The following is a 23,182-nucleotide window of genomic DNA, read 5'->3' on the forward strand; positions in this document are numbered from 1 at the left end:
ATTTACATTTATTTATTTAAAATTTAAAATGAAGTTTCATATGCTGTTTACATATGTTTTAAAGTAGAAAGTATTTATGAAATAATCAAAGCTCTACAAGGTGTCATTAAACAACTTTTTACCTGTCAGAAACAATAAGTGAAACTGAAAGACAAATGGCAAATTGGAAAAAATAATTAAAATATTGAAATATTGTCTCTTCCCACAGTTTATTTTTCAGGAAGGAGAGAACAAGAACATTATGTCTAACCTACAGTAGATGGTCTTAGTTGCAAATGGTGGTAAAATCCTTACTTTTTAAGGATCAAGTTTCCCTATCATTTAAATAAGAGGAAACTGGTAGGAAAATCGGTTTGGAAAACCGATTGGAAAATCACAATGTATGATTTCAAATATGTGAAATTTGAGTGTACAGTTCAAATATAAACGTAAAAGTGTCCTTTCTGAGTGCAGAAAGGCTAAATAAATGTCCACAGAGTAAATGAATGAATGAATACTATTCCTTCACTTAGCTGAACAAAGCAGGTTGTCACTGTGAAATACTGACATTCATTTATTAGATTAATAATTTATCTAAGTATGACAAGCATGCATATATTACTAAAGGCTTGGGTCTATTATTGTTCTGTCAGGAGCTCACGCATGTTCATTAAAAAAGGGGTCAGTGAGCTCAGAACAGGATTTTAAGGACAGGGCTACAATGGTTTTATGCATGTGGTTGTACCGTAAGCTAGAAAGTATTCAGCCTCTCCTTCCAGGGAACCTGGGTCAGACTTAAATGAACAGTAGCTTTTCCCCCTACTCTGGGACATGTTATGTCTATCCTACTAGTCACCTAAGACAATAAAACATAGAAAATAATGAAAGGAAGCACTGCTAAGTTGTTCTATTGGTTGTACAACAGGGCTAAGGCTGCCTGTAGCACCATCCCTCTGCATTTCTCTAAAATGTCATTTAATCTATAAAAAAAATTCAACCTCTCTAAACCACAATATCTATATTACAATATTCTTTTTGGGAAAAAAAAGTTAATAGTCATCCACTACAGTACAGCTCACATAAATGGCACTGAAGAGTAAGCTTCAAAAATAAGGCTGACATTTAAAGAATTCCTGGTTGGTTCTTGAGCAGTGGATCCTTCTCCTGGTGTCCGGGGAAGAGCACCACCTTGGCATGGTTGAGGAAGACATTCAGGCCTTTGCTTTTGATCACATTCCCAGGACTATTTTCTATTGGCTTGTATTCCTTGTGTTTTCTGAAAACAATGCGTTGGATCATTACTGTTCAAAGATCTTCAGCTGAACTATATTACTTTCTACAATTTTTTTCTTTTTTTGGCCAGGTGCAAAAGGGTTAATTCCGTTTAACTTAGTCTGTGATTCATAAGACACTGGTGTCTTGTGAAAATATATTTCTTTTTTTTTAATGCAATAAATGTGCTTGCTTACTATAATTTGCCATTATATGTTAAACATTAGGTTGACACAATTTTGTCAAGTTGCTGACATCTGGTAGCATTTTTAGAATTAAACATATAAACCACAGCAAAATTAACAGGCCAGTTTAGTATTTGTCGCTCAATGAAATATTTTCCTCTCCTACACAAAATGTTCAAAAACAAAGAAAGGGAAAATGGCCCATTTTCACAGAAATATATTTACATTTTACAGGACACTAATAGCAATGCAAAGTGTTAGAACCAGAAACTTACTTGTACACCAAGAGGGTGACCAGAGAGACAAATACCGCCAAGCAGCCAACGGAGAGCAGGGCACCATTTGCCATTGTTAGAGGGGTGGCTGGATCTTAAAACAGAAGCAAGGCCATATTTGTTATGTCTTCCACCCAGAGGACACACCACTTATAATGCCATTAAATAAATGAGTCAGGGAGCTGTCACAGAAGATGAACGGCTCCCTCCGGGCTTTTAGTAATCTTTTCCATTAAATGATACACAGTCTTTGGGTCAGTTTATCTTCCACTTAGAGGATGAGTCAGCGTGTCTGGAACGCTGTGTTGAGGGCTCAGAGAGAGATGTTACGTCCTGGGGACACCTGCTCAAGTCTCCGTTGACCCAGCAGTGCCACCGTGGGGAATGGCTCCTGCAACCCGCCTGCCACTCTCACCTCTACCTGCCTTCCAGCTGCGCTACAAACTCCAGGAGTTGCTCACTCTGAAGTCCTCACCCCCTGCAGGAGTGGCCCTTCCCTGGGTCCTGAGTCTGCCCCTTCGCAATGCCAGACTTTCCTGCTGGCAATGGATCCAGCCTTCGCTGTCACCACTCTGCTCCCCTCTCTTCCTATGTCACAAGGTGGTGCCATCATTTCTTTACACATATTTCACCCCCTAGACTGTGAGAGCCGTAAATGCCAGGGTTGTGTCTTCTCTCTGCTCCCAGAACCCAGAAAATCCTCTAGTTCTGTCTCTGCCACCAAAGCGTGCCCAGAGTGGATTTGCTATTCCTCCATCTCCTTGTGCACAGACTAAAACCCACACAAACTGGCTGCTCACTCTTGTCATTCATGTCCAGCTCAGAGGCCCTTTACCAAGTGCGTGGCACGGGGTCGTTGGGTATTTTCCTGAGAGCCAACCTCTGTCCCTGCCTCCCTCCTCCTGCTCACCCCTCTCCATCCCCGACCTTGTTTTATTTTCTTCACATGGTCGTTGCACGTATTTGATCACTATCTGTTAAGTTAAATAAGCAGGAGGCTGCTGGCCTGAGGCTATCTCATATTTTGAGTACCTACCCAACAAAGAGAAGGCTTATTTATTTATTTATTTATTTATCCATAGAGCCTCACTCTTTCACCCTGGGTTGAGTGCTGCGGCATCCTCATAGCTCACAGCAACCTCAAACTCTTGAGTTCAAGTGATCCCCTTGCCTCAGCCTTCCGAGTAGCTGGGACTACAGGCGCTGTCACAACACTTGGCTAATTTTTTTTCTGTTTTTAGTAGAGACAGGGTCTCACTCTTGCTTAGGCTGGTCTTGAATTCCTGAGCTCAAGCAATCCACCTGCCTCGGCCTCCAGGAGGACTAGGATTATAGGTGTGATCCACTGTGCCCCGGGCCCACAGCCTGATTTTAAAATGTAGGCAAACTGAAGCCCAACTGAGTATAGTCCTCCCTCAGTATATGCGGGGATTATTTCCAGGGACCTGCGTATCAGAGGTCCACTCATACTCTAGTCCTGCAGTTGGCCTGTGGAAGGCAGTTTTGGCATCCTCCAAAACTGTATTTTCTGTTTGTGTTTGATCCAAGCATCAGTGGACTCTCAAGTTCAAACCCATGTTGTTCAAGGTCAACTGTATATTTTGTAACAAAGGTCCTAGTTTCAACCAATCACAGGCAACCACCCAGTCACACCAGGCCCCAGTAAAGCAAACATCTAGCTGTTACCAATCATATGATTTCTCTACTTTGCTTCCTGTTCAGGGAGGATCAGGAGTTTGAGACCAGCCTGAGCAAGAGTGAGACCCCCATCTATACTAAAAAATAGAAAAATTAGCCAGGCTAGTGGTAGGCACCTGTGGTCACAGCTACTCAGGAGGCTGAGGCAAGAGGATCACTTGAACCCAGGGTTTGAGGTTGCTGTGAGCTTAGCTGATCCACAGCACTCTAGCCTGGGCAAAAGAGTGAGACTTTGTCTCAAAAAAAAAAAAAAAAAAAAGAAAGAAAGAAAGAAAAAAGTAGAATTGTGTCTTAAGCCTAGACCTGTGCAGATCATGGAGTACATGCTTGATGAATACTTGTTGAAAGGACTGCAGGTGCTTTAGGAATGTTCATTGAATCAATACATAAAAGTCATTTCAGGTAAAAAAAAAAAAAAGTCTATGGGTTTACCTTTCAACAATCGTCTATTTCTGAAATTCTGATTTTTTTTTTTTTGAGATAGGTCTCTCTCTGTTGCCTGGGGATCCTCTCACCACAGCCTCTTGAGTAGCTGGGACTATAGGCACATGCCACTGTGCCCAGTGTTCTGAGCTTTATTTGGCTTTTGAAAATGACTCATATCACACCTCAAGTTATTGCTCACTGCAAGAAGAATTAAAGGAAAGCAAGTATCTAAACATCTCATTCACACAAGAGATCAATGCTTTGCCAGCACCAAGGAAGCTTAATAGAATGAATTATTAAAGAAAATTAACAAAACCTTTAAAGGTAATTAACAAAACCTGGAGGAATCACTTTAGCAGCTCCTGGAGGTGACTATCCCACAGTCACTCATATGTGGAGGTTAAGGCTGCCTCCTGTCCCTGCCCTCTCCAGGTCTCCACTGAGACCCCGGTCCCGCTTACCCTGCAGGAAGTAGGATACCCTTGTCTCCATCTCTGTATTGCTGGATCTCACCACAATACGCCCTCATACAAATAATTTTATGGATGATTTATTTAAGCTTTTCTTTCAGTGGGGTTAAAGCTACCCTTGATATGATTAATAAGTAAATACATGTTTAGCTACATTTACATTGTCAGATAGGCTCCAAGTCCAAAGGAGTTATTAGTGAATTAGTCATTAAATTGTACCTGACGATACTCAAGGAGCAAAGTAAGTGGTGTCATGTGTACACAACTTAATCTTTCCCTTCTATTCTACCATGTAATGTTCTTGCAAGACATAAATAAGTATCTTACAACAAAATTGGCTATAAGTAAAATTCAGGCTCGGTGCCCATAGTACAGTGGTTATGCCGCCAGCCTCATACACCGGGTCTGGCGGGTTTGAACCTGGCCTGGGCCTGCTAAACAATGACAACTTGAATAAAAAATAGCTGGGCACTATGGCGGGTACCTGTAGTCCCAGCTGCTTAGGAGGCTGAGGCAAGACAATCACTTGAGCCCAAGAGTTTGAGGTTGCTGTGAGCTGTGATGCCATGACACTTTACCAAGGGCGACATAGTGAGCTTTGTCTCCAAAAAAAAAAAAAAGTGAAATTCAGTTAGGGCCTCTGGGTAGAGCCCTTGTTTGACGTTTGGGGAAAACTGGATGCTACCAAAGGCATATTTCTAAATGAAATTCCTTTGTCTACTCTGCTAATATTTTTCCTTTCCAAACATTAGGAGGGCAAACAGTAGTTTGTCTGAAGAAGATCTGAAGAATAGTAAGTTGGTAGTTAGTTGCACTGCAGTGTAACACCTGTTAAATTTGGAAAGGGAAAGAGAGGATGTGTGGCAAATTAGAAGGGAGTGAGGCATCTCCTGGGTTTTTTGGCTTCTTATCTTTGCCCCAGTGGGTTTTCATGAAAACATGATAGCCTCCCCTTTGCTATCATTTCAATGGAGAACACTGTTATTTTTGCATGTTGGGCTTTACATTTTCTCCCAAAATATAAATCTATTTGAGCGTTCAGTGATCATATCCCATTATTATTCATCCATGATGAAGGTAGAATTTTTTCATCAAAAGGTTTTCTTTGGCCATTATTTCACTGGGTCTCTCTGTCCCTCCCTCGCTCCCCCCCACCTCTACTTCTGCAAGTAGATATGCTGTTGGATTTTAATGCCAGTTCTCAAATCCTTATTAACACTCAATAAATTTTGCACTGAAATAAAATTAACATGATAGCAAAGTTCCAAATAGCTTCGATATTGGGCACTCACTTTACCTGTAGTAGGAAACACTCATGTGACCATAAAATAAAACTTACCTCTGCCAGGAACAGAGACCAGGGTGCTTGTGAGGGCCTGACTTTCGTCATCACTCAGAGTGAGGGTCACACAGTAGGTCCCAGACCTGTTGAAGGTTCTTCTCACAGTCAGCAGGCATGTGTCACCCATGTGCACAGGGCCACAGGCTGCATGCTGGGCGATCTTGCAGGTGGGGTCAGAAATGATGGTGCAGATCTCTGTGGGAATGCTGTCACGTGAAAGGGTGGGGGGGGCGGGCATGCAGAGCACAGAGATGGGGAGAGAGGAAAGTAATGACAGTTTTATAAAAGGAAAAGCATTACAATTTCTGTAAAATTGAATTCCCTCTTACTCTTACTCAAACCATATGATGAATTGATGGGTCTGATTTACTCTTTTTTAGGGGGACAGAGTACAGGGAACTTTATTGATGGTACATAACAAAGTGGGGCTCTCTGGCCTCTCCTATTTGTCAGGGCGTCTGGTGTGGAAACTATGTCACAGGGAGATTCTCAGTGAGGTGGGGGGACTGAGTAGGCAAAAATATGGAGCACATCACAAATTTGCCTGTCATCCTTGTGCAGGGACCATGCTAATCTTCTCTGTATGGTTCCACTTTTAGTATAAGTCTCATTTACTCTCAAGCCTGGGTGAAGAGCTACTGTTTCAATGTGACTTCAGGAAGCTAGGCCCTGGGACAGGAGGAGCAAGAAATGGCCTCCCGCAAGGCAAGAGGCTGGTAGAAACTGTGTAAAACCAAATTATTCCCTCTACACCTTGAGAATGTCCAAAGTTACAGATGGCTTAGGCGTTAGGCAAAGTTTTTTGTTGTTGTTTGTTTTTCTTTTCTTTTTCTGTTCTGTTGCCCCATCTAGAGTGCGGTGGCTCTCAACTGTATCAAAAGGTGTGTATCCCTGATGCCACCACCTGGAGCCCTTTATAAGTCTTTCCTTATCCAGAGTTATGGGTAAACAGAAATTTAATCAACTTTATTTGGACCTGGGGTCCTCACTTAACCCACCCTCTGATAAGACAATGTACTCACGTCCCTTGGCAGGTCACAACGAAGTCGATTAGGGAGTTATCAGGCTGTGGCATGGGCATCAGGACTTCTGTCACCTGGATGATGTTAACCTCCAGAATTCCCTCTAACAAAACACCCCCCGCCCATAGAAAACACATCAAAATACAAAACCAAACCAAGCTAAACAACCATACTGCAATAGACTGAATATTTGTCTCCCTCAAAATTCACATTTTGAAATTCTAATGTATCTCCAAGGAGGCGAGGCCTTTGGGGTGAAGCCCTCATGGATGGGATTAGTGCCCTTATGAAAGAGACCCCAGAGAGTTCCCCTGCCTCTCCCACCATGTGAGGACACAGCAAGAAGTTCCCATCTGTGAACCAGGAAGTGAGCCCTCTCCAGATGCCAAATCTGCTAGTGCCTTGATTTTGGACGTCCCAGCCTCCAGAACCATAGAAATATATTAATTTCTGTTGTTTGTTTCTAAGACACCCCACATCTATGGTATTTAATTGTAGAACTGTGGATGGACTATAACAGGCCCTCAATAAATTAGAAGGCAAAAAACAGGGGGTTGGGAGGAGACAGCTTTCTCTGCACACAAAAACACAGCAGATCTGAGAATCTATCCATAGCTTTGGATACATGTCCATGAAGCACTTTCAAAGTCAAACTGTTCTTGAGTCCAATCTAGATTTTTATTTCTAGAGCCCATGTATTAGGAAGCCGCACCCTCTCTGGGTCCGTATTTCAGGAAAAGGTAACCCCTGGATGGCCAGCCACCCCCAGCTTCACAGGTGTCTCAGCCTCAGGGACGAGAGCCTGGGGTTCCTTCCCTACCCCCAGAACCAAGGAGCTTTGGTCCCTACCTGTCTTCTCTGCTGGATGCCTTAGGGCTGTGCCCCAAATGCACAGCCATGTGTGGTGGCCTGTTTGTTCCCCTTTTACATATAAGAAGTATGACTTTGTCAAAGTTAGCTAGAAAAAGAGCATGGAAGTTGTGGGATGTCGATACTGGTTCCTGTCACCCATATCCATCCAGATCGCTTGGATGCACAGGGATCCAGGCCCAGGGTGGGGTCATTAGTACGTGGGCTGCATGGAGGGCTCCTGCACACCAGGATGTCTAAAGAAGGCTTGGCTAAGCAGGTGGAAATCTGGAAACTAGTAGAATCTTTGCTTGTGCATGTGTGACATCACCTTAGACAAGGAGTAGGGTGCCCCAACTAGCCAACTTTACCCCTTAGAGTTAGCAAAGTGAGTGGATTCTGCGTCTTTCCCTGCTGGTGTTCAGCCTTACCCACAATTGTGATGGTGGCTTTGAAGTAGCCGTATCTGTTAATCAGGCAGTTTTCATCAAGAAGCTCACTCAGCTCCAGGGAGTCATCACTAGTAGGTACTGGAGTGTTTGAATAAGACTTTAGAGTAGTTGCTAAAAACGTAAAAGATGTATATGATTATTATCAATAATCTAAACATTTGTCATCTGCTTTTTAGAGAAACATCAAGAATTCTATACTAAAATTGCCGTGGAAATTTAAATATGTAACAATTCACACAGATGCAAGAGCTATGAGGCATTATCATTGCTAAATTATGTAAATACATATAATCCTATATTTTGTTTAAACACAGGAAGCAAATGAAAGTTGAGGCCATATTAAAATGTGCGCTGTGATAGTCATGGTGAGATAAAGCAGGCCTTAACAGACACAGTGATGTTTTTATTTTGGAGGTGGGTATTCTGAGCTCAAATTCCAGCTCTCCTGGTTTTTAGCTGTTTGAGACCATAAGCACATCATTTAACCTGTCTTTGCCTCTATTTGCTCATCTGTAAAACAGGAAAAATACTTCACTGTCCTCATAGAGCTGAACTATGAAACTTAAATGGGATAAAGTGTATCTCACCTGCTTCTCAGGGCTGCTGCAAAGGAAATATTTAGTATATATCACTTTCCTTATTCCAATAATATGGAAAAATGTAATTCTGTTCCTGTTTGTATGTCATACAGCTCCAAATCTAAAATTCCCAAAGTCTTACTGTGATGAGCAGAGATTTGAGAAAGAAAGGAGTAAGCACTGGACATTTTTGAAAAATAAGACTTGAATATAATTAGGGCAAATAATTTAGTGCCTTATTAGTTACAATTTAAACAGCTCTAATTGTAGTGTGGAGGCTCCTTTAACACACATTAAAGGAAATATGATACTGAAAATCCAACCTTGTCTTCTCTTTAATTTCCAAAGGCACATGAAATAAATGGACTCAGTCTTAGGAGAAGGGCATCCCAGCCTTTCAAGGCTGCATCTCTGACCAGCCTGAGCAACAGAGAGAGGCTCCGTCTCTATCAAAAGTTTAAAAATTATCCTAGTGTGCCTATAGTCCCAGCTATTTGAGAAGCTGAGGCAAGAGGATCTCCTGAGCCTAAGAGTTTAAGGCTGCAGCTGAGCTGTGATTATGCCACTGTATTCCAACATGGGCCATAGAAGGAGACCTTATCTCTAACCAAACCAAACCAAACCAAACCAGAAACAGCTGCATCTCCAACTTGGTGACATGTAAAGGTGAAGCCAGCTGGGAGTTCCCTCCCCCACTGCCCCGGGCTTCTCAGAACCTTAAGTGAGTGAACATGCCCTTGTGACTCTCCTGTGCCCAGAGGTAGCTTCTCAGAGCAGTTCTCAGAACCATCCCAGAAATGAGGGTTCCACAGCACACAATGTGGGAAACTGCGCTTGGGTAAAGCCTAGAAGGGTCGTGACACTGTTGGATTCAAATGCAGCGGTTTGTTAGCAGGAAGTGCTACATCAGGCTCAGGGGCCCCTGAGTTTCACAGCTATCCTTTTGATATGACTACTGGACAGTCAGTCAGTCTGTCCTGAGATTCAACTCATGTTCTCCATAGCAGTAGGCTTGTTTGTACACTGGCTCTTCCCCAGAAAACTACAAAATTCCTTCTTTTGAAGTTCTTGACAGGACACTTAGAGTGTAGTTGTCGATTTGGAGCATAGAATCATGACTGTTATATTTTAAAATGTAACTCCTTAAAAAAAAAAAAAAAGGCCAAATCAGCCAGGCTCTGTGGCTTACACCTTGTATCCTAGCACTCTGGGAGGCCAAGGTGGGAGGATCCCTTGAGATCAGGAGTTCAAGATCACCTTGAACAAAAGCAAGACCTGGCCTCTACTAAAAATAGAAAGAATTAGCTGGGTATGGTGGTGGGCAACTATAGTCCCAGTTACTAGGGAGGCTGAAGCAGGAGGATCTCTTGAGCCCAGGAGTTTGAGGCTGCTGTGAGCTATGATCACATCACTGCAACCTGCAACTCTAGCCTGGCAACAGAGTGAGAATCTGTCTCAAAAACAAAACAAAAACAAAAACAAACAAACAAACAAAAAACCCCCAAATAATCAAAGTCAATGCTTCTACCTACGTAGGATGCTTAAAAATGCATATGGAGTTTTGCAGACATATCTATAAAGTCAAGGTATGACTAGAGGGCTGATGGACAAACACCTTAAAAGACAGATGGGAGGGTGGTGCCTGTGGCTCAGTGAGCAGGGCGCAGGCCCCATATACGAAGGGTGGCGGGTTCAAACCCAGCCCCGGCCAAACTGCAACAAAAAAATAGCTGGGCGTTGTGGCGGGCGCCTGTAGTCCCAGCTACTCGGGAGGCTGAGGCAGGAGAATCGCCTAAGCCCAGAAATTGGAGGTTGCTGTGAGCTGTGTGAGGCCACGGCACTCTACCGAGAGTGATAAAGTGAAACTCTGTCTCTACAAAAAAAAAAAAAAAAAAGACAGATGGGAAAGAAGGTAAACTTCATCCTTATTTTAGGATTTATGTCCTATTACCCAGAGAATGGGGTGAGTGCTCTTGAATCTTTGGGAAAATAGGAAAATTCTATATGATATAATATGATATGATACATCCTGCTATATACATACATTATATATGGCATTACACTGATTAGCATCCATCTTACAAAATTTTTTTTCAGATATATTCGCAAAAGTCTGAAAAACAGTAGTACTGTTAGCTAAGAAAAGAAACCTCTATGGCTTGGCTTGGCACTTGTAGCATGGTGGTTACGGTGCTGGCCACATGCACCAAGGCTGGCGGGTTCAAACCCAGCCTGAGGCCAGCTAAACAATAATGACAACTACAACAAAAAAATAGCTGGGCTTTGTGACTGAGGCAAGAGAATCGCTTAAGCCCAAGAGTTTGAGTTTGCTGTGAGCTGTGATGCCACCGCACTTTACTAAGAGCGATGTAGTGAGACTCCATCTCAAAAAAAAAAAGCAAAAAACTCTGTGGCTTAAAAACAGTACACACCTATATGCCCCCTGATTCCATTAAGTCACCTCTTCACCTCTGCTTCTGCCTTGCTCTTGTGATTGCATTTGGTTTCTGTTTTGGACTGTGCTTTATTATGAAGCCATTTACCACATCAGAGAGAACATAAAATTTGGGCAAATGATAATATGCTGCTCAATAACCCAAGCCCGTTAAAATGGTTCGAGTAGCCGGAAATGCTTTCTAGGAGATACCCCCATTAGAAGTCATGAGCTGACTCCTAGCATCACCATGGGTCTCACTACTTATTCCCCACTCCTACTCCCCACCCCAACAGCTGCTTCAAGGCTTTTTAGGGTTGATTACAATTGACCTAATACCTTTAGATAAAACCAGGCAGCTTCCCTTTGCAATATGGCTTAATTAACTCATTGGGGTTGCCAGTTTATACTTTATGATCTGACCTAAGGAAAATAAGAACAAATTAAAAATATTTTTTCTGCTTGGTGCCTGTAGCTCAGCAGCTAGGGCACCAGCCACATACACCAGAGCTAGTGGGTTCGAATCCAGCCCAGGCCTGCCAAACAACAATGGCAACTACAACCAAAAAATAGCTGGGCGTTGTGGCAGGTGCCTGTAGTCCCAGCTACTTGGGAGGCTGAGGCAAGAGAATGGCTTAAGCCCAGGAGTTTGAGGTTGCTGTGAGCTGTGATGCCATGGCACTCTGCCCAGGGCGACAGCTTGAGACTCTATCTCTAAAAAAACAAACAAACAAAAAAAACAGTATTTTTTATTGACTTCAAATATATACGTGTGTATATATATATGTGTGTGTGTATATGTATATATATTTTTGTTTGTTTGTTTGTTTTTAATAGACTCTCACTCTGTTGCCCAGGCTAGAGTGCTGTGGCATCAGCCTAGCTCATAGCAACCTCAAATTCCTGGGCTCAAGTGATGCTCCTGCCTCGGCCTCCTGAGTAACTGGACTACAGGTGCACACCACACTATCCACCTGATTTTTCTATTTTTAGTAGAGATGGGGTCTCACTCTTCTGAGCTCAAGAGATCCTCCCATCTCAGTCCCTGAGAGTGCTAGATTATAGGTGTGAGCCCTGTGCCCAGCCAGACTTCAAATACATTCTTAATACATGCTATAATAAAAATAGTTTCTAAGGAAAAAACTAGCCTAATCAAAATGCAGTTCAAAATAAACTAATAGTAAATAACCTAACATTAAATCTTTTACATTCTGGAACTTCTAAACATTAAAGGCAACTGTAATTTATTTTGAATTTTATATCTAGTCTTCTTTTTATTTTTTTGTAGAGACAGCATCTCACTTTATCACCCTTGGTAGAGTGCCATGGCATCACAGCTCACAGCAACCTCCAACTCCTGGGCTTAGGTGATTCTTCTGCCTCAGCCTCTTGAGTAGCTGGGACTACAGGTGCCTGCCACAACGCCCAGCTATTTTTTTGGTGCAGTTTGGCTGGGGCCGGGTTTGAACCCACCTCCCTTAATATATGGGGCCGGTGCCCTACCCACTGAGCCACAGGCACTGCCCATACCTAGTCCTCTTACTGTAAGGAAGATCATTAATACTTGTAGATAACGAAATAGGTTCTCCTATAGGATTACTAGAATGAAGCTGTATGTTAAAAATTGTTCAGTACGGTTATATCTGTAGTTAGAATTAGTTTTAATCTAATCATCCACCAATAAGAAAGAGAATGGTGAGATAAATTATATATACATACTATGTAGCCATTGAATAAATTGATAATATAAATTTACAATATATTATTTTATAATAATATAAATTGTTAATATAAATTTCTGTATATTAACAGAAATGTATATCAATTAAATGTATTTAACATATAATGTTAAATATATTTGTTAAATGGAAAAAAGCAAACTGTAGAACAATACATATAGCATGAGCCCATTAACAATCAAAATAACCAAACTTACATGTAAATACAGTGTCCGTTTGTAAATGCACAGAAAAAAATCTGGAAAGAAACATTCCAAGCTATGTACAGGGTTTAACTCCTGGGAGGAGAGTATGAATAGGGACTTTCACTTTTTTTACTCTAGATTTAGTTCCAGCACTGAGAGATGAATTTTTACTAAGGAATGTGAATTAATTTTTATTTATTTATTTATTTATTATTTATTTTTTTTTGTAGAGACAGAGTCTCACTTAATTGCCCTCGGTAGAGTGCCGTGGCCTCACACAGCTCACAGCAACCTCCAACTCCTGGGCTTACGCGATTCTCTTGCCTCAGCCTCCCGAGTAGCTGGGACTACAGGCGCCCGCCACAATGCCCGGCTATTTTTTGGTTGCAGTTTGGCCGGGGCCGGGTTTGAACCCGCCACCCTCGGTATATGGGGCTGGCACCTTACCGACTGAGCCACAGGCGCCGCCCTGGAATGTGAATGAATTTTATAATTTAAAACATTTCCACAAAAGAATCAAAATTAGTAATAATGACTTATATTGTCTTGATTTATATATAATTAATTTAACAAGGCCTCATTTTATTACTAACACTTTATTATTACAGCTTATCATTTATAACTAATAGGTTTTGGTTAAAAAAACCCTGCAAGTCCAGACATCCCAACAGTGTTCTCTCTGGGCTTGGGTGTGTCGCCCTCTTGTGGCCAGTGTGAGGCTGTCTGCCCGTCCCGGAATCCCGGGGTACTAAGCTGTATGGATGGTCCAGTGGGAAAGGGTGGTGACCGCACCAGCTAGTGTGGCATTCAGATGGAAACAATGCTCCCCAAAGTGAGCTCTTAAGGGCTTCTTGAATGTCTTCAACAGACTCTTAATCGAGCGTGGCATTTAATTAATCATGCCTTATATCAGAGCAATTTCAATGTCAGGAGTCAGTCCAGCTTGCTAGCCCAGAAATACTCCCAAGCTTCCTTCTTTCTTAAGCCATTTGGAAATTGCTTTCAGGTATGGCTGTATTTTTTTCTTTCTTTCTTTTTTTCTTTTGAGACAGAGTCTCACCCTGTCACCCAGGGTAGACACACCCTGGGCACAGCAACCTCAAACTCTTGGCTTAAGCCATTCTCTTGCCTCAGCCTCCCAAGTAGCTGGGACTACAGGTGCCTACCACAATGCCTAGCTACTTTTTCTACCTTTATAGGGATGGGGGTCTCCGTCTTGTTCAGGCTGGTTTTGAAGTCCTGAGCTCAAGCAATCCACCCGTCTCAGCCTCCCAGAGTGCTAGGATTACAGGCGTCAGCCACTGCTCCTGGCTGGCTGTATTTTCATGGGACACTGGGTGGCGCAGAGCAGGGCAGGTCAGTGGAGGAGAATGGTGGAGGAGCATGAGGGTCTGATCATTTATAAAGGGCCAGTGTCTTTTCATCTCTACAAAAAACAAGAGATAAACAGAAATGTGGCTCAGCACCTGTAGCTCAAGTGGCTAAGGTGCAGCCACATATACCAGAGCTGGGGGATTCAAATCCAGCCTGGGCCTGCCAAACAATAGTGACAACTACAACCAAAAAATAGCTGGGTGTTGTGGTGGGCGCCTGTAGATGCAGCGACTTGGGAGGCTGAGGCAAGAGAATCGCTTAAGCCAGGAGTTGAAGGTTGCTGTAAGCTGTGATGCCATGGCACTCTACCCAGGGTGACAGCTTGAGACTCTGTCTCAAAACAAACAAACAAACAAAAACAGAAATGTGACAGGCTAGAAAGGGGAAAGCATCGACACAACAGCAAGGGTCGTTGCAAATCAGGAAGGCCCAGGAGCTTTATACAAGTCACCAAATTCTATTTGCAAAGTGACTTAAAACACATTCTTCTTTCTTCCACATTCTAAAGGCTTAATTGGCTTAAAAAAAAAAAAATCAACAGGTTGGCATGGCACTGGTGGCTCACGCCTATAATCCTAGCACTCTGAGAGGCTCAGGCAGGAAGATCCCTTGAGCTCGAGTTCCAGACCAGTATCAGCAAGAGTGATACTATCAATATTTTCTACCAAAAATAGAAGTATTAGCTGGACTTTGTGGTGGGTGCCTGTAGTTGCTGCTATTCAGGAGGCTAAGGCAGGAAGCTGAGGCAGGAGCATCAATTGAACTCAGGAGTTCGAGGTTACTGTGAGGTAGATTAACACCATAGCAGCCTAGCCTGGGCAACTCTGTCCTTCCCCCACCTCCCAAAAAAAGGTACAAAATGGAATTATTACAGTCTCTACAATATCCTTTTAAGTAGAGATTTAATAATCCGACCAACATGAATATTTTATCAACCATTAAGGAACCTTCATCAAAGGTTACTGGGAACATCTTACCTAAAGAGGAGGTGGGTTTTGGAGGTGTAGGTGACGGTGTTGGACAAGGTCCGGGCACTGCAGCTCGCACAGTGAGATTAAGGTTAAAGGTTCCATTCAGCACATACGTGTGATTCAAAGAATGATTGTTGGAAACAAACAGGCCAGTGTTATCCCCGAAGTTCCACTTATAGTTAATGGCAGACTCATTGAGGAAGTGGCTAGGATCATGAACCAGGACATTGAACTTAATGGGGAGGTCTTTGAGGAAGGTTTCATCAGATGAATTTCGATTGTTCTTCTGAGACATAGTCACGAAGATAGGAATCTGATCTGAAAGACACATCCCCAAAAGGAAAGAAAGAATGCATGATTGGTTGGTGTTTAGCAGAGGACTTCATTGATGCTATTAGGTTAAAAAATTAAAATTAGGCATAGTTTAGCATCATTTTTTCCTTTTCACATGCATATTTTCTAGAGTTTTCCCCAGCTATTCTGGAAAACATAGGTGGAATACAACATAATTAAACACCCAAGTGTCAGTAGGAGCCCAGATGAATCCTAACTTAGCCAAGGACATTCAGCTCTAACTCTTTCTTCACCCACTAACATCAACAGAACTAAGTACTTCATCCATAGTTAAAGTAGTGTTCACACCACTCACCTGTCACCACGTACACATCTTTGACTTGTGCGATAGGAATATATGTCAATCTGTGTCTTCTGTAGACAGTTATTTGCATGAGTTGAGGGCCAAGAGTCACATTGGTTGTGTTTAAAGAAACTCTTACTGAACACCGTCCCAATTTCTGGAAATACTGACCTTTGGGAAGATGGGAATCTTTAGTTATTGGCTACATTACATGATCATTATAGGAAGTTGTTTCTTAAAGACTAGCCACCACCATTTAGAGCAGTGGTTCTCAACCTTCCTAATGCTGCGATCCTTTAATACAGTTCCTCATGTTGTGGTGACCCCTAACCATAAAATTATTTTCATTACTATTTCATAACTGTAATTTTGTTAGTTATGAATCATAATGTAAATATCTGATATGCAGGATGTATTTTCATTGGTTGCGACCCACAGGTTGAGAACCGCTGATTTAGAGATTGCCTGGAGGAGAGAAAATAGGATAGGAATATCCTATTTTCAGAAAGGGAGATGGTGATCATTTTTATGTAAAATCTTATAAAACAAATCCAAGGTTACATATACAATTGTATAAAGTTGGTTAAAATGAAAGGAGCTGTTGAGTAGGATAATGAAATTAGCACTTAGTTTACAACAAATATTTTTAGTAAGTGATTTGGCACATGAAATAAGCATTTTTCCCAAATAAAATATATTTAATATTATGGTGAGGGTCCCAAAAGAGATAAAAAATTTATTTATCAAAAAGCCTACCTTACTTTTGTAACTATTTCAGCTGTATCATTAAGCAGCTTTTAAAAAGGGACCTGGAATCTTCCACCTTCTATTAGTTTTTGTGTGTAAAAATACAGGAAGTGATGAAAGAGAAACAGGGGGCGGTAGGTACAAAAAAGAAGAATGGAGTGGTTCATTCCTTCGCTTTCTCCAACCCTCCTGGAATCTCACTGCAGCCTGCTGACAGGGGGCACTTCCTCTCCTTCAGGGCTCCAGGGCTTTGCTAATCCTACCCAGGGGCTGGCTTAGACCTGTCACATACCGGGTACTGTGGGATGGATGCTTGAGGGACAGAGCTGTTTAAAGACCACATTTGTCACACAAACATGTGACAAAAGACACCCTGGCTTCTGCAGGAGGTGTGATTTGGGATCTCCTTCACCTGGAGATGCAGGGGCAGTTCCATTGAAGGGGAAGAAGCATCTCTCAGGGGCTAGTTACAAGCGAGGAAATAGTCCCCGCATAGAGATGAGACCACAGCTAGTGGAGGGAGGAGATCAGTTAACTCTGAGACCTCAGTGGAAAATGGAAATTGAAGGCAGTCTTGTTAGAAAAACAGAAGTTTCTAGGTTGAAGGTTGATTTTAAATAAAGATTTAAGCCGGTTTAATTAATCGAATGTTAGGCAACAAAGACTGGGAGTGTTAGTGAACATATTAAAAAATGACTCCATGCAAAGAGGCCGAATTCTGGGAGTGACAGGACAAAGAAATCCTACATTTGGTGAGTTGACTGACAGGGTCATGATGGTATAAAAAAAAAAAAAAGTCAGCTTTAAAGCAATTGATTTAAATAGATGAGCATAATATTTGACATGTTTTGTTCTGTGTTCAGACATTTAGAAATCTAGAGTCTGGTCTACTGGTTGCAGTTTTTCTTCCTCGCCTTCCTTCCTCCTTCCGTCCTTCCCTTCCTTCTTTCCCTCTTTCTCCTTGGTGGAGCGCCATGGCACCTCTGAGCTCACAGCAACCTCAAACACTTGGGCTCAAGTGATCCTCTTGCCTCAGCTTCCCCAGTAGCTGGGACTTACAGGTGCCTACCATGATGCCTGGCTAGTTCTTCTATTTCTAGTAGAGATGGGGGTCTCACTCTTGCTCAGTTTGGTCTCAAACTCCTGAGCTCAAGCAATCACCTGTCTCGGCCTCCCAGAGTGCTAAGATTACAGGTGTGAGCCACTGCCTGGCCAATTGGTGGCAGTTTTCAAATACTCAGTACCAGATGGCACCTTGTTATGTGTTAAACTTAAGAATTTAGCTGTTGTGTTAATAATAACCTAAATTTGCTTCTCCCCCAAATAATTACTTCACCAAAAATGAAACAAAGTGAATACCATTTATTGTTAAAGGGAGAGTAGACTGTGTTAAAGTAGAATAGTAATTAGCTTATTTTGTTTCTCTAAAATGGAATATTATGTGATGGATAAAATAAATGTAGATAAAGAACTTTTAATAATATTGTTAAATGTTCTTGATATTAAGCAAAAATGTGTATATGTTATGATCTTAATCAAGAAGTACTAGGGAAAAGCATCATAACATTAACAGTCATAGTCTCTGGTATTAATTATGGATAATGTTAATTCATTTTTTTTGAGACAGAGTCTCACTGTTTTGCCCTCGGTAGAGTGCAGCAGCCTCAAACTCTTGGGCTTAAGCAATTCTCTTGCCTCAGCCTCCCAAATAACTGGAACTATAGGTGCCCCCCACAACACCCGGCTATTTTTTTCTTGTTGCCGTCATTGTTGTTTAGTGGGCCTGGGCCGCGTTCGAACCCACCAGCCCTGGAATATGTGGCTGACACCCTAACCACTGAGCTACGGGTGCCAAGCCAATAATTTTTCTTTTTATTTGTACTTTTTTTTCTGAACATTTTCTACAAAATCTCATGTTTTTTAATTCTTAAAAATTCTTTTGAGAACATAACAAAAATTAAAAAAAAATCAACAAATGCCCCCATGTGCTGTCCAAATGAATGTTAAAATTTTTTCTTGTTATTGTTTTAGATGGAAAAAAATGAATAGTTTTTTTTTTGTTGTTTTTTTTTTTTTAAAGAGCTGAATCTTGCTTTCCCCCCTCATTTTAGTTCTTTGGTGGAAATTTGGCAAGATTAGCAAAGATTTTAGTTTGGACCTCTGGCCATCCATCCATGCTGAGGAAAGTTAACACAATGACTTGTTAAATTCTCTGTGTGATCATTGTTAGCCATAGAATGAGAAAAGAGAGGATTAAAATTTTAAGGAAAGGTAAAGATGAGGTTAAGGAGGTTTTTAAAAGTCCAACCAAGTGTGTGGAAGACATAGACAAAATTCCATTTCTTCCATCCGGGGTGCTGAGGAAAAGGCCTCCCGTCAGGGAACACATGATGGCGGCTCTGCCAGCTGCCGTTTTCCCAGTCACTGTCCCTTGACCATGTTGTCCAGTTGTAAACATACAGGTCAGTAGATAAATCGGTATCTAAACAGAAAAAGACACAAGGCACACTTGTCATCTGGACTCAGAAAGCCCAATGCACATCACCGAAGGAAACACTGTTTCATAACCAGTTTAAAAGTAGTTAGACAACTAAAAACTCAATATTTAGAACTCATCTAATGTTATACTTATGCCTATGGACTTTTCTGCATACAGTATATGTTATACTTCAATACAGCTATTTTAAAACTTTTTCCCCATAGAAGTATATAAAGCAAGTATTCAGGAAAGTTCAGTGTAGTTAAATGATATCATTTAACTTATTTTTCTTTCTACTGGGTCTCCAAATCACAAGCCTCTTCAAACCAAACTGTAAGATATTTTATCTCCTTATTTTAACACACTCTATTTGTAGCTCTTTTCTTGATTCATTTGTCATCATGACTCTTTATTCATAAAGACTTTAGGATACATCTCTTAATAAGAACATTTCCTATCTAATCACAGACTGTTACCTCTCCTACCACAGTCTAATTAAGATTTGCATACTATATTTGGCTATTTTGTCTCTTTGAATGATTTAGAAACAGACTCTCAAACAGGTATATGGCAGATATAGATACAGATATCTGTCTTTAGCTATAGATGTAAATACATAGAAAGAAGCAAACATCAATAAAATGTTAAAATAGTTGAATGTAGGTGATGATAGTTAACAATAATTATTGTATATTTCAAAATAGCTAGAAGAAAGATTTGGAATGTTCCCAACCAGAGAAATGATAAATGTTGAGGTAATAAATATCCCATTGACCTTATTTGATCAGTACCCATTGTATGCATGTATCCAAATACCATATGTACCCCAGAAATAATGTACAATTATTATGTATCAGTAAAAAATTAACAAAAAAATTAATAAAAAGGGTAAAAGATCTGAGAACAGACATTTCTCAAAAGAAGTCATAAAAATTGCCAACAGGTAAATGAGAAAATGCTCAACATTACCAATCACCAGAGAAATGCAATTCAAAGCCACAATAAGAGAGCATCTTGCTGCAGTTATCAAAAAGACAAAAAATAATGGATGCCAGCCTGGATGTGGAGAAAGGGGAATGTTCTTTGTACCATTGGTAGGAATGTAAATTAGTACAGCCTCTATGAAGAACAGTATGGAAGCTCTTCAAAAACTAAAAATAAAGCCACCATATGACCCAGCAATCCCACTGCTGAGTATGTCTCCAAAAGAAAGAAAATCAGCATATCGAAGAGACATCTGCACTCCCACGTTTATTACGGCACTACCATACAGCCAAGATACAGAGTTAACCTAAGTGCCCATCAGTGGAGGAATGGATAAAGAAAATGTGGTGTGGATATACACAGTGGGTTATTATTCAGTCATGAAAAAGAATGAGATCTTGTCATGTGCAGCAGTCTGAATGGAACTGGAGGTCATTCTGTTGAGTGAAACAAGCCAGGCACAGAAAAATAAATAGTGCGTGTTCTCGCTTATAAGTGGGAGCTAAAAAAAGTGGGTCTTATGAGGTAGAGAGCGGAATGGTAGTTACCAGAGGCCAGCAAGGGTGGAGGGAGGATGTAGAGAGGTTGATTAATAGGTACAAAAATACAGTGAGATAGAAGGAATAAGACCCAGTGTTTGATAGCACAGTATGGTGACTATAGTTAATGATAATGTGTTGTATAGTTCAAAATAGCTAAAAGAGAAAACTGGGGCTGTTCTCAAAATAAAGAGAAATGATTGAGCTGATGGATATCCCAATTGTTCTGATTTGATCATTACACATGTATCAAAATGCTTCATGTACTCCAAAAATGTGTGCAACTGTTATGTATCAAAAATTGTTCTGTCTAGGTGGAGTATTTCGGTGCTCAATGTATCTGCTTTCAACTTTTCCATGTGTATGAAAATTTTCATGTTCAATATATTTTCATCTTGAATAGCCCCCTCATCCACTTTTAAATTTTTTGTGTGTCACTCACTTTTTTTTTTTTTTTGAGACAGAGTCTCATAATGTTGCTCTGGGTAGAGTGCTATAGTGTCATCATAGCTCACAGCAACCTCAAATTCCTGGGCTCAAGTGATCCTCTGGCCTCAGCCTCCCAAAAAGCTGGGACTATAGGCACCTGCCCTAACACCCAGCTGGTTTTTTCCTATTTTTTCAGTAGAGATAGGATCTCACTCTTGTTAGGGCTGGTTTTAAACTTTTGAGCTCAGGCAATCCACCTGCCTCCGCCTCTCAGAGTGTTAGGATTACAGGTGTGGGCCACCGCACCCGGCCTCACTGACATTTATGAAAAGCTTTTTTATCAATCTATTAGAGTCATTACTCTTTTTTATTCTCAAATTGTCCCAAATATGGCCAGTGAAAGTCCCTTCAAGTTGGCTCCTGTGACCTTCGGACATGACTCCGTCGTTGTCTTAGAGCTCTTTCTTACTTTCTGGAACAGTAAGTTGCCTCAGGCTTACCTGGTACTTGTCTTAGACCTGAAATCAATCATGTCTTCAAAGATCTCTAGTTCCTTTCAGTGGTCATAGAGACTTTGAAAATTTTCACAAGAAGGACTCTCTCACATAAAAGTGCTCAGAGGACTAGCTTGTTATTTGAGACTTTTCAAAGAATCAACTTAAAAAAAAAAAAGATGGAAGAAAAAAATGCGACCAAATATCACATGCTTAATGCTTGGTAAATATCGATTCTTTCCATCCAGAATTTAATGTTTTCCTCATAGAAAGATAAAAATTTAATAAGGAATGAACACATTTAGAGCTTTTCCAGCTTAGTAAAACCAGTGGTGGGGGTCACAGGCCTTCTGAAGATGATCCTGCTCAGCAAAAACTCTCAATAATAAAATCAGATTATAGTGCATTATTAAATAGCCCTGTCCTCAACTGAAGAATCACAGCAATTAGCTTAGTTTTTTTGAGAATGAACGGTTCTAACAATAATGTTCCTCAATGTGTTTGTGCTCATTTGTGCTTTATAATGCAGACAGAGAGACCTTATGTCTTTAGGGTCAAAGCAAAATCAAAACATATCCATTTTAGCATTTGTGCTAGCTACATGACATTTGCTTCAGAAATATCTTTTGAGTCAAAATTTAACTGATCAGCAAACATCTGTGAAATTGGCTATTTGGAAACAAGAGTTATAAGTAATAAAACCAAAATCTGAGACTCAGTAAGATATTCTCTGTCCAATGAATTGGGCACTAGGAAAGTTGGGTGTGACAATAGCTTTTGAAGAGGGTGGTTCCTAGCAGCAGAGAGCCACCAGTTTGCTGAAGTAGGTTTGGCTGATGTTGATGTTGGTGAAGGGGCCAAGTAGGGCGACACACTCCCCCTTCCTGCCATGCACCTGGAGGAGGAGGTGCGAGGGGTGACAGCATCATCTTACACTTACAGGGGTACCTGAGAACATTAAGGTTTGTGAGAAGAGTGTCCAGTAGTTTGGGAAAATTCTGTGGTCTTACCACTTCTGCAGTTCTTCTCATAGACTATGTTGCCATTGGCATCTTCCTTTTGGCATCTGGGGAACACCAGGTTCACCACAAACGTTATATTTGAGCCCACCAGCGCCGGTGAGTCACTGGTCAGGACGGCCTGCACACGGCCTCCTAGAGCAGAAGAAAGTGGAGCTCAACCATCAGTCACCTCTTTTTCCTTTTACCCATAAATAAATATTTAAAGTAACGTTAAATCTATGAGTAGGTACCAGAGGATCCAAATGCCTCTTTGTGTTATAGTAAAGTCATTTTCTAGATTCCTAACTTTAAGTTTTCAGAGCACAACATTCTAGAATATAAATTTTTTTAAAAATCAGACCAGTTAAAGAATTCTCTAACCATGAAAAGAACACTCACCTAAGGTAAAAAAAACAAAACAAAACAAAAAAAAAAACTCCCTAAATGGATTGAGGAGGCAAATTTAATTAAATCAAATTATTTATTTGATACAGAGTCTCACTCTGCTGCCCTGGATTGAGTGCCATGGAGTCATCATAGCTTATGGCAACCTTGAACTCCTAGGCTCCAGTGATCCTCCTACCTCAGTTTTTCTATTTTTAGTAGAGACAGGGTCGCACT

General features: G+C 41.1%; 1 protein-coding gene and 1 non-coding gene across 2 annotated transcripts in view; both read right to left on the minus strand.

The window, feature by feature from the left end:
* The window catches only part of GPNMB (glycoprotein nmb), a 36,555-nt gene continuing 13,373 nt past the window's right edge, over nt 1-23,182 (minus strand). The window contains exons 3-11 of the mRNA XM_053608957.1: nt 22,571-22,714; nt 18,944-19,117; nt 15,901-16,059; nt 15,258-15,569; nt 7,950-8,081; nt 6,670-6,772; nt 5,645-5,853; nt 1,712-1,805; nt 1-1,255 (exon numbers count right to left, since the gene is read on the minus strand). Of these exons, the coding sequence (XP_053464932.1) occupies nt 1,102-1,255; nt 1,712-1,805; nt 5,645-5,853; nt 6,670-6,772; nt 7,950-8,081; nt 15,258-15,569; nt 15,901-16,059; nt 18,944-19,117; nt 22,571-22,714 (1,481 nt within the window). The 3' untranslated portion in view covers nt 1-1,101. The remainder of the gene's footprint in view (nt 1,256-1,711; nt 1,806-5,644; nt 5,854-6,669; nt 6,773-7,949; nt 8,082-15,257; nt 15,570-15,900; nt 16,060-18,943; nt 19,118-22,570; nt 22,715-23,182) is intronic.
* LOC128560527 (U6 spliceosomal RNA) lies at nt 6,164-6,271 on the minus strand. The gene has a single exon (XR_008373025.1). It is a non-coding gene; the product is annotated as a U6 spliceosomal RNA (small nuclear RNA).

Source organism: Nycticebus coucang, chromosome 11 (assembly GCF_027406575.1).
Source record: "Nycticebus coucang isolate mNycCou1 chromosome 11, mNycCou1.pri, whole genome shotgun sequence".
Lineage (NCBI taxonomy): Eukaryota > Metazoa > Chordata > Mammalia > Primates > Lorisidae > Nycticebus > Nycticebus coucang.